Source organism: Salvia splendens, chromosome 18 (assembly GCF_004379255.2).
Source record: "Salvia splendens isolate huo1 chromosome 18, SspV2, whole genome shotgun sequence".
NCBI lineage: Eukaryota > Viridiplantae > Streptophyta > Magnoliopsida > Lamiales > Lamiaceae > Salvia > Salvia splendens.
Window position 1 is genome coordinate 1507954 of NC_056049.1, and position 15589 is coordinate 1523542.

General features: G+C 40.9%; 3 protein-coding genes across 5 annotated transcripts; 1 reads left to right on the forward strand and 2 right to left on the reverse strand.

Annotated features, from left to right (window-relative positions):
* Positions 1-429: 429 nt before the first annotated feature.
* LOC121777505 (C2 domain-containing protein At1g53590-like) lies at positions 430-4965 on the reverse strand. 3 transcript variants are annotated; one of them, XM_042174780.1, is made up of 12 exons: positions 4446-4965; positions 4287-4361; positions 3516-3659; positions 3331-3426; positions 3130-3261; positions 2897-3049; positions 2738-2779; positions 2587-2635; positions 2307-2399; positions 2056-2239; positions 1780-1903; positions 430-1614 (listed from the first exon to the last, which is right to left on the reverse strand). In XM_042174780.1, the coding sequence occupies exons 1-12, from the start codon at positions 4572-4574 to the stop codon at positions 634-636; spliced, it is 2202 nt and encodes a 733-aa protein (XP_042030714.1). In that variant the 5' UTR covers positions 4575-4965; the 3' UTR covers positions 430-633. The 3 variants fall into 3 exon arrangements, with proteins under 3 accessions (XP_042030714.1, XP_042030713.1, XP_042030715.1); XM_042174779.1 differs by having other exon boundaries at positions 430-1617; XM_042174781.1 differs by having other exon boundaries at positions 430-1617; positions 3516-3649; positions 4446-4490.
* Positions 4966-10733: 5768 nt separating this feature from the next.
* On the forward strand, positions 10734-13389 carry LOC121777735 (dihydroceramide fatty acyl 2-hydroxylase FAH2-like). Its single transcript, XM_042175080.1, has 7 exons — positions 10734-11037; positions 11639-11712; positions 12025-12117; positions 12206-12402; positions 12516-12621; positions 12743-12889; positions 13011-13389. The coding sequence occupies exons 2-7, from the start codon at positions 11662-11664 to the stop codon at positions 13128-13130; spliced, it is 714 nt and encodes a 237-aa protein (XP_042031014.1). The 5' UTR covers positions 10734-11037; positions 11639-11661; the 3' UTR covers positions 13131-13389.
* Positions 13390-13497: 108 nt separating this feature from the next.
* On the reverse strand, positions 13498-15316 carry LOC121777734 (berberine bridge enzyme-like 15). Its single transcript, XM_042175079.1, has one exon. It carries the CDS (start codon positions 15257-15259, stop codon positions 13535-13537), a length of 1725 nt encoding a protein of 574 aa, XP_042031013.1. The 5' UTR covers positions 15260-15316; the 3' UTR covers positions 13498-13534.
* Between the last annotated feature and the right edge of the window lie 273 nt (positions 15317-15589).

Here is a 15589-nt window from a genome sequence, read left to right on the forward strand (position 1 = left end):
ATCTTCTGTATCCACATAAATTCAATTATGAACTTGAAAACTTGAATATTGGTTCTCTTTGGTTACTCAGATGCTATAGTGCTTGAGAGTTTGAGTTTTTTAAGCCCTTTAGACGTTGTAGCTCAAAACAATTCAATTATCATCAAAGACTGACGATCTTTCTCTATTTATGAATTTCGATTAAATAGTGTTATCGGAGGAGTACCAATGACATTTTTACATGTGGCATTCATATTCTTTCTGTGTATTTTGTAGAATGTTGTTAACAATTGCTTTCGTTGTGAATTTATTCTGTAAAAGTGTCAAAGTATGAAAGATCTCTGTATAACGAGGTCTTGTTTGTTGTGCTTTTTTTAGACCTTTGTTGCTTCAACACTTGCAATGCAAAAATTATTTGAGTTGGACATCATAAGAGTTGCAATCAAAAGAAACACAAAAAATTACAAAAGTCTTCTACTTGAAAATTTTATGCATACAAACAACTAGCAATGCAAAGTTGTGTGCAACTCCTTTGTACAAATGATGATACCCTCAAACCTCATTGCATTTCTATATTAGTTTTTTTTTTATCAAAACACCATTATACAATACTAACACATACAAGAATCCTCCCTTCGCATTTTCAAACAAACATTACAAAACCTTGTCGCCGGCTGGAACCGCAACATCTCCGGTCTCAGAGGTGTTGCTAACGGAGAGGTTTTCCGTCTGAACGTTGTCCTTCAACTTCAATGAGTGGTCATTTGAAGCCGGCGCTGGAGGGGAAGCGGCTGAACTTGGAACGACTAAACCAGCATCCGTAACCGCAGAATCCACGGATGATGTAAGCGACTTGTCATCCGTGGAATCCAACTCCACAGGCATCTCTCCCTTCGTCTGTCTCATTTTCCGAGAGAGCGAGAACTTCAGCTCGCGAGAAGATCTTCCAGCGTGTTTCAGAATGCCCTTCGCCATGTCCTTGCCGTTCCCCTGGCTGGGGCTCTCCGGCACGGTTTCTTCACGCGGAGTCTTGGAAGACAGAGGTTGCGCGTCTTTCTCGTCACCTTTCGGAGTCTTGGAAGGCGGGGACAAAACGGAGTCGTCTATTATCAACTTGACACCACCTTTCTTGATGTTAGAAGACGCCTTGGTGTTGAAATTATCTTTGGGGGACAGTTCGGACTCTCTAGGCGAGGTCGCCTTGTCAGCTTCCCTCGGGCTCCGTCTGAACACTGACCCGATCTTTCTCAAACCTCTCTTGACCGGATTACCTGATTGCGGCTTGTTAGAATCCGAGTTCTCGTCAGTGCTGCTGCTCTCGTTCTGACCAGAAGTCCGTCCACCGACTGAATCACCGCCCTCGACTTGAACTTGTCTGCTGATTTCGTGACGTTTGCTATTCTTCGGCTTCCTTGCCTCCCACACTTGTGTGACCTCTCTGCCCGGATGGTGGATCCAAATCCCAGTCTCGGACTGCCCTTCAACGTCAATTGGGTCGAACTTATCTCCTGCTTTTGGGAACGATACTCTCTGAGACGAGTCATCCGCCAAGGAGCCTCTGCTTCTGTCACCACCGGCTTCTTCTTTCCTTTTCTCACCACCGGCATCTTCTTCACCGTTCGTACACTCTGCAGCCTTCTTTCAGCAGCTCGAAATGTTAGCACATCGGCTATTGCAGTAAAAACGAATAACAACAAACTAGCAGTCTATTATCAATGGATTTAGCTATAAATCGGCTAGTTTACGTTCTTTTTTTCGAAATCAAGTACAAGTTCGTGCTAATTTAAGTTTAAAGAATACCTTTCCAGTCAAATCAGATACAGTTACAGCAAGATGCAATCTTCCTGTCTTTATATTCTTGAGAGGTAACCACAAGTCATACCTCTGGCCATCCCGATACTCGTTGATGTTTATGCAACAATCTCTGCAACGATTGAAGACCGTTTTATATAAATCATCATGTGTGCAACATGAAGACTCAATATGGAATACGGCATTACATACAAAGATAAATAGATAAAGAAAGCAACGGCATAACCCTCAGACACGAAGGAATAAAGTCGAACGAGAACACACCCCATCTTGTCATCATATAAGTGGTCCTTATCAAGAACTTCAAAAATAAGCAAGTTATCTGATTCCCAAGTGAAGATAGGAAACTTGAATTCCTCGTGCCATTTTGGCGAAAGAGTTTTCTTCCTAGTCTTGGTCCGGAATTTAGAAAGGCCGAACTGTAAGTTAACATATGGATCCGCCAATCCTGAAAATCAACTCGTGTTTGAACCAGTGTATCTTGTGAAAATTGTAGAAGAAACGCTAAAACTAACCATTCAAGTCCGACGGATTCAGTTCAGTGGCTTCAAGAACTGTCACGGTAGCAAACGCTATTGATGCCTTTGCATCGACAGTGAACCAATTTCCTAAAGTGCGAAAAACGAGGTTAATGAGTAATTGAACTTGCGAAAATACAAGAAATGCAATACTAATAACATCACAACATCACTCAAGCTCGTATTAGATTTACAATTATAGCAGGTAGGAAATAAGGAAACCAAAACCGAACTCCCCAAGACAACGAGTTCAATGGCTATATCAGGACATGAGTACCTGGTTGAGGTGACACAAATTTTTCAACGTCAACCACCAGCATATTAGGCTGCAGAAGTTACAGAGAATAGTTAGCGAATCAGTTGTTTACGGAGAAAAGAAACCAAATAATATACGTCTATATACGAAACATAAAATTACAATATCTCACCTCCACCAGAGTTTGTTCAAAGACGAGGGACAGAAGATTATCCTAGTACAAGAAACAGACATTAGCATATTAAGGTAAGCGTGCAAACAACAGTCTCACGCCAAGCGTCCATGACTGTCTCCGTGTGTGTGTGTGTGAATGACGTAGCTATGTACTTACTATCCAGCCAGCTATCCCAGGAATCTCTGTAACATCGAGACCATGAGTGAAGAGAGGCTTCACAGTCATCTGAAAATATGGCGGTGCAGAAAAGCACACACGCAAGCGGCTAATGAAAGGCCATCCACGCAGGAACTTAACCCCAACCAATACCTACACGAAACATCTCGATCACTGCTCCATTTTTTCAAGAAAACTAATGATGATCACGGCATCAAATGACTTCATCTCACCTTTCCCTCAACGTGCATTCCTAGCATATGCAATTTAGTATACATTCCAAAACCCAATCTCTTGCTCAGTTTCACACCAAGTATAGCGCTCATATCGTCCGCAGTTCGGAAATTCATACCTAGTTCCAAAACCTGCAGAAGTTCAACACGAACATCAGGAACGTCACCACCCCATTTGCTTTGCTCACCAGCCTCACTTACCAAGTGGTCATCGCCATTGGAGTGACCAAGAACCCTCATTTCTGTAAACATCGGCGGGGTTCTTCCCAAGTAAAGATGCTGAAGATCAACATCTTTCTGCATTCAGGCAAACGGAACTATCATTAATAGAAGCCAAATCGACAAGGCAGCAGGTAAAATGGGGTTGTTTCAACTTCAAGTCATACCACGGTCCACGGCTTGTACTTTTTCAAGAACCATGGGAAAATAGGGAGGAGAATTTTCTGAGAAACGATCTCTTCCATGCAGATTGGCCATATCTTCTCAATAGCATGATTCAACCATCTAAGAGACTCGGAATCTGAAAGCACCTACCGAATCACAGAAAATATCAAGTGCATACAATAGATTTCAATGAAAGAGTACAAATAAAATAACTAAAAACATTGTCATAAAAAAGTTTTATAACTTCCAACGATATAAAGAACTGAGGCTCTGTTCGGTATCAACGAATTGGAGCCTTCAATTCCAATTCCTCCCAATTCCACAATTCGAATTCCATATCAAAAGTAGATAATTGGAATTCCAAATATTTATAAAATTGGATGCTTTCACACACTACACGCACACAACACACATGCTACACACATACTACTCACATACACACACACTATATAATTTCACTATATAATATCTTCAAATTCAGTTTCATATCAACAACGCAATTTTTACCAAACGAAGGATTTGGTTGAATTCATTCAAATTCAATTCCATAGAATACTAATTCCAATTCAGTTTATCAAACGGACCCTGATTCTTTTTTATTTAACTCCTTCAAGGCAAGCATCAAGAATATCTCTTGCTCTATTTTCTATTAAGGGGTCAACCTCATCAACCAAGACTACTACAAAAAAGGCATATTTTTAACAAAATTGAAATTGAATAAAAACCCCCAAAAATCAGAAATTATCATTCAATAGGAAGTGGAAGTTAATTACCCGTCTCTGATCGGACTCTCTCTTCTCCTCAAATTGCAATTTCTTTCTCAGTTTCAGCACATATAATTCATGAACCTTCAAACATCAACCAAAAATTAATCATCACGCAGAGCTGAAATAAACAAGAGTGATGGAGAGAGAGAGAGAATAAAAACTCACCAAATAGAGGTATATTAGAGAGAGAAAATACGCAATTGGATGGCAACAGTTGAATGAATTCAGAAACCAGAGAAAAATCAGCACAATGCACACATGATGCAGAAGTGTCGAGTCGAGAACACTGCCCATCTCCCTCTCAAAACCCTCTTAAATCAATTATTATTCACAAAACCAAATATACAAAAATCTCACGCACTAAAACTATACTAACATACAAAAAAAACGATCTTTTCAAAATCCTCCGGTCTACTGTTGACGGGGGGGGGGGCACCGTTGACTCCAATTTTACTATTCGAATTAAACGACGGCGGCGAACTCTTCTTTTTCCGGCGACGGCGTCGTATTGAAAAATTGACGCGGCGGATTCGCGGAAAGGTTGATTATGATTAGGAATTGTTTGAGTGAGGTAGTGGATTGAGTGTTGGTGCGGAGATTTAGCTGAGATGGCGGCGGGGGAGGTTGGATTTCTGGTTTTCCGTTATGTTTTTCTGTATTTGGAAAAATTGGTAAAATTGAGGGAGAAAAGGATTAGAGCATCTCCAATGCTGGCGGACGTCAAATAGCCGTCAAATAGCCTTCACACTGCCACATCATCAGCACTACAATTCTCCTGCCACATCAGCTTGCCACATCAACTGGACATCAAATAGCCATCAAATAGCCTTCACACTACCTATCCACATCACTAATAACAATTATATAATTTAATTTACAATTGTATCAACATACATAATTTAATTTACGAGACAAATACGGAAAATTCGAATAATAATATTAAAATTTAAAAAGTACATTACTTTTAAAAAAAAGTACAACAATTTAAAAAAATTACAAAAAGTAAAAAGTACATTAATTTAAAAAAGTAAAACAAAATCACTCATCGCCGCCGTCCTCGTCTCCGTCGTCGCCCAACGCTTCTTCACTGCCGTCGCCGCCGCCTCCGTCGCCACCTACGCCGCGGCTATTCCCGCCGGTGTCCCTCCTCATCGCCTCCAGTTCTTCACGCTGGCTCTGGAGCAATACGCGAAGAAAATCCTTCACCTCGGGGTCCACCGCCGCTTGGAAGTCGGCTAAGGTCTTCACCATTTGAGCGCGCGTTTGTTGGCGCGCGAAGAATTTGAGCTCCTCGGTAGACCTGCCGAGGGGGGATGCCGAATGGACATCCTGGGAACTCGGTGTGCCCCCCCCCTCGCAACCTGCTGCGCCCGCCTTTGCCCAACCGGGCGAGGTCGGCGACCGAACGACCGAGGAGTCGGGACCTCCTGGGCCGTCTCGGGGAGGTCTGACGAACCACCGCTGCTGCCGCTATAATCTCCGGTATAGTTCAGTCTCTGCCTCTTCGGCCAGCCAGCGTCGACGCCTGCCCGGAATTTCTCCGACTCGTTGAGCACAACGTAGCAGTTCCAGTAGGTGAACTCATAGTACTTCTTATCCGGATCGGGGTAGGCTCTTTCCGCAATCCTCCTGCAGTCTTCCTCTGTTTGGCCACTGGTCTGCATGCGGAGGGCGTTGGCGTACAAACCCGAAAATCGAGAGACGCCAGCCCTGATTCGGTCCCAGCACTTCCGGACCTCCTCCCCGGTGCACGGTCTCCCTTCAGGGCAAAATGCCCTGTAGGCTGCAGCTATCTTCGCCCACAAGTTGACGATCCTCTGGTTGTTTGAAACGAGAGGATCGTCGCAAACACTCACCCACGCCTTGGCAACCGCAACGTTCTCCGCGTCCGTCCACTTCCTCCGGCCCCGGATTTCGGCGCGGGGCTGCGACGACTCGCCGACCTTCTTCGCCTTGCCCTTCTTCTTACCCCGCCCTACTCCCTGGCTTTGAATGAGAGTTTCAGAAACGTCGTTAATATCAAAACCCAAGTCCGCTAAGGAGAAGGTCTCCGAATACTGTGCATCCGTTGGGGTCGATGTGTGCGAAGAACCGGTGGAAAAATCAAAAGTCAGCCGATAGGCGTTGTCCCCCCCGTGCGTCGCCTGCGACTGTGGAATCATATGTTGCGCCGGTGGCATCATCTGCTGCGCCGGTGGCTGCATGCCGGGTGCCCACCCCGGCATCATCTGCATAGGGGGCTGCATGCCGGGTGCCCACCCCGGAATCATCTGCTGCCACGGGTACACGTTGTAGTACCCGCTCATTGGAGGCCAACCACCTCCCCCAGGAGCCGGGGAAGTATGGGACCCTGCCCCGGGAGTCGGGGGCGTCTGAGACCCTACACCGGGAGCCGGGGGAGTCTGAGACCATCCCCCGGGATTAACTGGAGTACCTTCGTAGTTGTTCTCCATTGCTCGTTATTGATCTTGTACAGAAAGTAAGGTAGAGAGAGAGTACTCGTTAAAACAAGTGGTGCGAATGAAAATGAGGTTCAACGCGCGTATATATTGTGTTTTGCGAAAAAAAAAAAAAAATATTTAAATCCGACGCCGGTTTGGCGCCGATCCGGGAGCCACAATGGCGCCCGTGAGGATCGGCGTGGGAACCGGCGTCAGCGCGGGAATCGGCATGGCGACGCCGATTTTGACGCCGATTTCGCCCACGCCGGTTCCAATGGTTCGGCGTCAAACCGGCGTGGGCGAAAAATCGGCGCTCCGGTGGTGACGCCGACCATTGGAGATGCTCTTACGTGTCGGTACCACGTAAGGGGCCCACAACGCGGCTATGAAGTGGATAATTTTTTAAAATCTTAATTAAAAATGTATATAAGTATACTAAAATGGAGATTTAACGATGTGTGAATGAAAGATTTGGTAAGGATGTGAACGAAGAATATCCTTCAATAAGATTGGATAGAGACAAATATGGAACAAGTTTGCATGATGTGGCATAGAGAATATCCTAAAATTTGAAATCTTACATTATTTCAACAGATTAGATAATCAAATTTAATCTAGTTAATAAAAAGTGGATTAAATATATATAACTAATAAAAGAACACTAGTTTTTATTTTAAATCACTGATACTATAGGAGTAGTATAATACTACTATATCTTTACTCACTTTGTCTTATATGTTACTCACACTATTATTACAGTAATAAACTCTATTAGTATTAGTTATTTTATCAATTATACAAACATTTTTTCTATAATTAAAATTTAAAATTTTGTCAAAATAATCAAGTAAACATTATATAGAGATCCAAACCATCAAATGAAGTCATTAGATCAGTATCTATAAAATTTTAATATAAATATACTATTTGCAAACATTGTTACTCATGCACTCAGACCTCATAGTAGTTCTGCCCGTACTCGCGCTCATTTGTCTCGTCAGTGCCGCGCTGCGATGCCATATAATAAATGTATTATGCATTAAAGATAACTGGATTTGGATTAATCATTCAGTTAGGTTTATTTAATTATTTCCTTATTTATTTAAGTAATATAATTAATCTAATGAGTCATATGAATTCATCTTTAGACAAATATCTTTCCTTATCTCTTTTTTCTTTCTTTCTCCACATTATATATTTGTCCTTTTTTGACAATAAATAATAATGACCCACGAAAGACTATTAGCACGTCGGCAACAATGTCACTTTCATATCTTTGCAAATTGCAACTATTTTTTAAAATAAAGTCACTTTCTGATCATATAATTTTGTCAAAGATTAATTATGCATATAGTCTAGATTTGAAATAAGGGTAACGTGGAACCCTCAATGCTGTAACACCACTTATTTCTTGTTTAGTACTTAGTAATAGATATTTATCGTGACACGTAATTTAGGGTCTACATAACCTTCGAGCATAATTAACGAATATGAATATGTACACTTTTAACATACTTTTAGCATTATTCAAATGTTTTCGAGCAGTGTGCATAATTTTAAGTACTCACTAATTAAACATCTATTTTTCTCATATTCCATTTCATTTTTTTAATTATTTATAATTTCTAATTTAATTAATTTACAAATAAACAAAAAATACTAACATTTCATTATTACAATGAAAATTAATGATTTAAAAATATATAAAATTATATAACTATAATATATAAACTCTAAAATAAAATAAAAATAATATTGGAGAATAGGTATATTTATAGAAAAAATCAGAATAAAATAATTAGATTAAAATTTCCTTTTTTGAAAAATTAAAATAATGTAATTTGGTGGCTTTGATTGGACAATAAAATGTGTGCTCTTACACGGACACGCGTTTAGCAGCCCACAATGCCAGTAGAACTCGCTGGTACGTGCTCAAGATGGTGATTGAGCACGCCACCATCTTGGGCACGCGAGTGTGGTCAGGGGCGGACCTACATATAAAGGGGTAGGGCTTTAGCCCCCTAATGAATCTAATTTTTTTTAAAAATTTATATTATAAAGTTTCAAAATGTATCAATGTTTTACACATATTATAGTATAAAAGTCCCTATTGATAATTTAAATTACTTGAAAATTTATTTTTAAATAAAATTTTGAAAATTTAGCCCTTTCTCGTATTTATTTCTGCGTCCGCCCCTCGTATTTATTTCTGCGTCCGCCCCTTAGTGTGGTTACCATTATGTCAATAAGTAGAGTTTGACGATGGATTAGACTACATGGTACTTGGTAATAATATCAAAGCCGTAGAATTAAATGAGTAGGAGTAAATTATAAATTATAGCGACATATATTTGACTAAGAATTAATGGAGCAATAGCAACTTGCAAACACAAAATTAAATTGTTGTTTTCTATATTATTTAAATAAACTCTTAAAACTGAATAGGCTAAAAGCCTAAGAAGGTTATTTTCATTCAACCCATCTTTTTCAAGTAAACTATTAGTAAAATTTGTCTAAAACTGCTCTCTCAATCTAAGATTAAAACTTGGCATGAATTGGTGGGCTTTAATCTGGGCTGTAGTATAAAATGGTTGGCTTGAATCGGGCCATAATAAAATAAACGGCCCTTTCATATATAAACTATTACAAAGCCCAAATATGTCATTTCAATTGCTCCATGCAAAACTCTACCTTTTATCGAATAAATAAACTGGTCCGATTAGGAAAATTGCACACTTTCAAAGAATTTGCACAAAGTTTATGATTTTTCAAGCTTTTTTGTTTGTCTATACATGTAGAAACTTTTGATTTCATACATTTTCTAGTTGAGATTTTGATTCATGTACTAGAAATTCGTAATATTTGTGTAGTTGGTGGAAGTTCTAATGAGCTTTTTGATTCACTAATATCATTGATTTCTGGTCTTGATCAGGAAACATTTAAAGGCATAATGGCAAGTAAGTATTGTAATTGATGGTGAGGTTATTTTCATGGAAATTCATCATATATTTTCAGTTTCAAGAATTGCTGATGAAGCCCGCAGGGGCGTAGCGCAGTTGGCAACGGAGGGGCAAATCTTGCTGCAAGAATTGCTGATGAAATTTTGGACTTTGCACATTTGAACTTGTCATATCCCAAAATGATAGACCTATAGCAGTCCCAGCCAACATGGTTTGTGGTTTGCAAGATATTGAAGCCAATTTGTGAAAAAGAGTTTTTTAATCTTGGTCTCAAGATAATTCTTGTGAAATGGTGATTTGGTATTTGTGAAAAATGTTAAATAAAATTTTGAAACTAGGCCATGATATATACTGGATTTTGCTCGATATTTGATATTTTCTACGAATTTTAAAAGTTGCTAGTAAAATCGAAATCTGAGGTGGAAAGTTTAAGTGAGAGGTCAATCTATCAAACGATGCCATTTAAATAAGAAACTTTAGCTTAAATTTAGTATTTTTCACTAAATTAAAAGTTATTAAAAAAATCATTGATTCTGATCTAAAGCATTAGTAAAGAGAGATTAATAAAAGACATAGGCTGTGGATCTTGTACATTCAATTGGCACTTGTTGTATTTCCATATCTCTTTTATTTTTGCTAGAATCTTAAATTGTGAGAAATTAATTACAATGATCAAAATTATTATTTTGTGACCAATTTTTATGTTCATTTCAATACTACCAAATTTGAAATAAAGTTTGTAATTTTAAGACCATTTGCAGAATTGTAGTAACAATTAATTGAAAATTTTATAATAAAATATATAGAACAGAAAGAGTCTATCAATCCTATGCAAAATTATAATAACACGAAATATATAGCAAGTATAAATTAATTAGTGAATTTGAATTAATACAACCTTGCCCCAACATGATTGAACAAAGACGACAAGTGTTGGGGTCATGATCTCATCTCAAACTTTATTCCAACATATCAGAATAATAAGAAATAAAACAAAATAAAAGTAACAAGATTTATCAAATTAATAAATAAAGAAATGAAAGCGTCAGATTCACATGATGATTTTTGAGCTGTGAACATGAAATCGCCAGCCTGTGAACCGGTTAGGAATCCAACGTGAATATCTGCTGGCCGATTCCCTCTCTTCTGCGGCCACGATCTTCTCTCCCCAATCCCGATTTAACAACATTTTTTATTTTATTTTATTTATTATATCAACAATCCAATTCCATTCCCCATCCTTCTTCCTTCACTCTTTACTTCATCCGCAGCTGCTCAACTGCCTCCGCCGGCGACGACTGTGGATTCAATCTCCCCGCATTGTCCTCGCTTCGTGTCTGTCTCACTGATTTCGGGGTAAAGTTTGAGTCTTTTTTGGATTGGATCTGCGATTTCTTGCTGGAATTAGATTTTGGTACTTTGATTTTTTTAGAAAAATTGAATCTTGATTGTTGGGTTTAGTTTTGATGGGAAATTGGTTTTGGGGATTTGGACCCATTGATTAATTTTGCTTTGATTGCAATGCCAAGTAATTCTTCTTTGTGATTAGGATAGTTGACATTGACATTTAGATCTGTGTATGGCTGCATTGTTTCTTCAGTTTTTTGATTGGATGTAAGCATTGTAGCTTATTGATTGCCATTTGTCAGTTGAATTTGTAGATATTTAGAAGCTTTTGAATGGGTTTTCTCTCTTTTCTTGCGTTTGTTGGATTAGCTCAGTGGAAAGATTAGTACTCTTGAATGTGCTTCAAGATAATGGCCTATGTTGTTGACTTGCAGCTCTGAAATCTGATTGTGGGAGTAGCTTCCTGTCGAGAGATTTGTCAATTTCGATAGTAAATTTAGCTGTATTCGAGAGTTTAAGATGATCTTCTGGCTGAAAAATATGCTCTTTGATTACTTTTGAGGATTGCTTATGGTTTATGGAGAATGAGAACTTATTGTTTACTCTGCAGAGGCGAAGTTTACGTGAACGGAGATGGTGGCAAAGGGATTTACTGTTGACTTAAACAAACCCCTTGTTTTCCAAGTAAGATTGGTTTGCTTATTGATGAATCACGAATGCATTGGTTATATTTGTGTTTTTAGAGTGTATACCCTTTCTGCGTAGTGCCTAGAATCTTTCGTGTTTTTCTCTTCCATCATATGTAATCGAATAGTGGCTGTTAACGTTGATGCTATACATGATTCTTGCCATAATGTTGGTAGTCTGAGATTGTTAAGTAAATGGTTGTTGTCACAGTTTCATACGGTGGCCTAGAAAAAAGTATTTCGAGTATTCAACCCTGTTTATACATCTCTCATTCTTCTTGTTCTAATCCATTTCTCTGATCTTTCATAGGTTGGCCATCTTGGTGAGGGTTATCAGGAGTGGATTCACCAGCCAATTGTCTGCAAAGAAAGCCCTCGATTTTTTGGAAATGACATTGTTGAGGTATTGATGTTATTCACTGAGAAGAAATCTATAGCTATGCAATTGTTTTTCTTTGTTTTTTAAGTAACTAAACACTCTCTTTGAACAGTTTTTGACAAAGAATAAATGGTGGTACATTCCTCTTATTTGGCTTCCGGTCGTTGCTTGGTTCCTCGTGAAGTCCATTTATATGGGTAATACAATTCCTGATGTGGCGTTAGTGGCGGCCCTTGGCATTTTCACCTGGACGTTGATGGAATATTCCCTACATCGATTCCTCTTCCACATTGAGACGAAGACTTATGTGTGAGTTTGCTCTTACACCTTTCTCCAATTCGTCATCTTAGTCTCCGTGTATGTATCTCGATTCCTATCATCTCGTCTTTGCTAAACACACTGAAATTCTCAACAACTTGCAGGGGTAACACACTTCATTATCTTCTGCACGGCTGTCACCACAAGCACCCGATGGATGGTCTACGCCTCGTTTTTCCACCTGCCGCCACTGCTATTCTTTTGATTCCAGTGTGTTTTCTCTTGCCTTTCAAGAAACAAACACTCCTCTCCTTTTCCAGCCAAAAAGATTGTATCTTTCTTGCAAATTATGTTCTAATTTTTCAATTTGTTCACCAAACATCAATTGCAGTTCTGGAACTTAATTAAATTGGTGTCTGCTCCCTCCACTGCTCCTGCTTTATTTGCTGGTATACTTCTCGGTTACGTGATGTACGACGTTACTCATTACTACGTGCACCACGGGCAGCCAATCAGTGAATTCCCGAAAAATCTCAAGGTAAAAATGATGCCCTTCTCGCTGTAAACATATGAAAGAATCATTCCATTTCTGGTTCTACACAATAGGCCATATTCCCGAAGAGTGGCTGTAACGCGGCTTTCCCTCCTTTGTTATGCAGAGATATCACCTAAACCACCACTTCCGCATCCATGACAAAGGCTACGGCATCACTTCCTCGTTCTGGGACAAGGTCTTCGGAACTCTACCACCATCAAAAGTCGAAGGGAAGAGTCGATAATTTTTTTTTGCAGTGGATTCTTTCATTAGTATAAGCTACTAAAATCGCCTTTTCTGAACAAGCTTTTCGTATCCACCATTTGGTTCGTCCAGCTTCAACATGTACGTCGTGTTTCCTTAGCAGTTTCCGAGCAGTTGCACCTTTGTAATTTGTGGATCCAATTGTATAAGTTGCTATGGAGTGAGTGTGTGTTTATCTACTTGTTTAGGAACTGCTATTAATATGTACAATTTTAAAAAAAAATCAATTTCCAGTTTTAGATGAGTTCAAATGTGATCATATATTCAATTTAGATTTTTTAGTATGATTAAAGTGAAAATGAAACTCCTTGATGATAAAATTAAGATTCAAACATAGCATATATCTTCTAAAACTCTTACATTAATTTACTAAGCAAATAGAAATCAATGCATCATGCTCTTCTCCTCACTCTGGTTCATCAATGGCAGAGTAGGAATGCTCTGTTCATGTCTGAAGAAATTGCCAGGATCAGCCTTCGTCTTCACCTCGACGAGTCTGTTGAAGTTATCCTTGAAATATCTCGCTCCCCACGAGCTTGCCTGTATGAAGCTCGTGGCGTTTGTGTTCACTCCTAAATCGAGATCTCTGTAGTTGATGTACGCCTCTCTTGGGAACATGGAGGCGAACGCCGCCATGTAGTTGTACAGCCTTCGAATCCACTCCACGTGCTTGGCGGCTGTCTCTGGCTTGTCGTCGTTCCAAAGGCTCAGATACTGAATCATGAAGATCACTCCCTTTCTGTGTGGGAACGGAATCTCGGATTCCGAAATCTTCGACATTGTCCCACCGTAGGGGTTGAAGATCATCAATGGGGAGTCTTCTTCTAGAAGCTTCTTCCATAGCCCTTGGAGCCCTTCTTCTGGTATGGGAGTTCTGACGAAGTCTGACTTGGCTTTGAAGTAGTTTTTGAAGAGGGATTTCCCTTGTAGGAGAATCTCCGGCGGGGTGTTGCCCGGAAAGCCGGCGATGTAGAGGACGGACTGGATCCAGCTCATTTCCGTGCAGTCTTTCTTGGTGAGCCCGAGTTCCGGGAAGCTCTGTTGCATCACTTGGAGTAGTTGGTCGGCTCGTCCGAGGAAGACAGCGTTGTAGAGCGTCATTATCGTCCGCTCGTCTTTTCCGGCGGCTTTCGCCGGCTGGATGATGACTCGGACGAAAAGGTCGTCGTCGATGTTGTCGGCGATGTGTTGCCACTTGTAGAGTATCTGGGTGGCGCCTTGCTCGAGTGTCTTGGGAACCGTGAATACGGTGACAGTCTCGGGGACCGGGACGAGTTTGACCTTCCATGCGAGGATGACGCCGAAGCTGGCCCCGCCGCCGCCCCGGATGGCCCAGAAGAGGTCCTCCCCCATCGACTCGCGGTCGAGGATCCGGCCGTCGGCGACGACGATCCTTGCGTCGATCACGTTGTCGGCGCCGAGGCCGTACTTCCGCATCATCGTGCCGTAGGCGCCGCCGGTGATGTGGCCGCCAATGCCGAGGCTCGGGCACAGGCCGGCCGCGTAGCCGTGGGTCTTGCTCCGCTGGGAGATCCGGTAGTAGAGCTCGCCCACGGTCGCGCCGGCCTGGGCCCACGCGCTGTTATTCTTGAGGTCGACCGTGACGGAGCGGAGGCGGGAGAGGTCGAGGATGATGAAGGGCTCGTTCGCCGCGGTGGAGATGTAGGAGAGGCCCTCGTAGTCGTGGCCCCCGCTCCGGACCCGGAGCTGGACCCCGAGGTCCTTGGTGCAGGTGACCGCAACTTGGACGTGGTTCTCGGTGTAGGGGGTGAAGATGAGCTCGGGTTTGGGCACGGAGGAGACCAGACACCGAAGGTTCTGCGCGGAGGATTCTAGTAAGGCGGTGAACGAGGCGTTGTCGGGGGCGGAGAAGGCGGTGGAGAAAGGGATGGAGAGCTCGGAATTAAGAGTGATGCATTGGTAGAATTTGTCTTGGATGGTTTGGGAGGATGTGGGCAAAGATAGTGCAAGAATTGCTAGGGTTAGTGTGAGAAGGAATGAGGTTAGAGATCCCATGTTGCTTAATTGGTTTTGTTTTGAAGAGAGAGTGGGACTATATATAGATTTTGGTGGTGCTCTTTGGTTGATGGTGGTGTGACCTAATTTCATTGTCTTGTTCAAGATTTGGACATTATGTGTCCGAGGATTGAAGCACAAATTGCTCTGGGAAATTGCAAGATTTTTTAGGCCATGTTTTAAGACACTATTTTCTTATAGTAGGAATCATGTTTCTTGCCTTCTAATATCATCTCATTTGTTGCTTCAAGGGTGTGCCTTAAAGGTAGTTAAAATGTCATGTTAATTGATTCTTTTTGGACTCATTTTGCCACATTAATATACTGGTAAAGTTTATTGATTTGGATTTGGAGTTTTAGAGAAAAAAAAAATTGATCATACAACTTTATTTTATGGGGAAACAATCATTAATTTTTGACTAAA

Excerpts from the sequence above, each read along its gene's own strand:
- LOC121777505 (XM_042174779.1), bottom strand. The coding sequence starts at position 4,574 with ATGGGCAGTGTTCTCGACTCGACACTTCTGCATCATGTGTGCATTGTG. Across the intron at positions 4,362-4,445 it reads CTCTAATATACCTCTATTTG|GTTCATGAATTATATGTGCT; the intron begins GTGAGTTTTTAT and ends TGATGTTTGAAG. Across the intron at positions 2,240-2,306 it reads GAATCCGTCGGACTTGAATG|GATTGGCGGATCCATATGTT; the intron begins GTTAGTTTTAGC and ends GTTGATTTTCAG.
- LOC121777735 (XM_042175080.1), top strand. The coding sequence starts at position 11,662 with ATGGTGGCAAAGGGATTTACTGTTGACTTAAACAAACCCCTTGTTTTC. Across the intron at positions 11,713-12,024 it reads ACAAACCCCTTGTTTTCCAA|GTTGGCCATCTTGGTGAGGG; the intron begins GTAAGATTGGTT and ends GATCTTTCATAG. Across the intron at positions 12,622-12,742 it reads CTGCTATTCTTTTGATTCCA|TTCTGGAACTTAATTAAATT; the intron begins GTGTGTTTTCTC and ends CATCAATTGCAG.
- LOC121777734 (XM_042175079.1), bottom strand. The coding sequence starts at position 15,259 with ATGAAATTAGGTCACACCACCATCAACCAAAGAGCACCACCAAAATCT.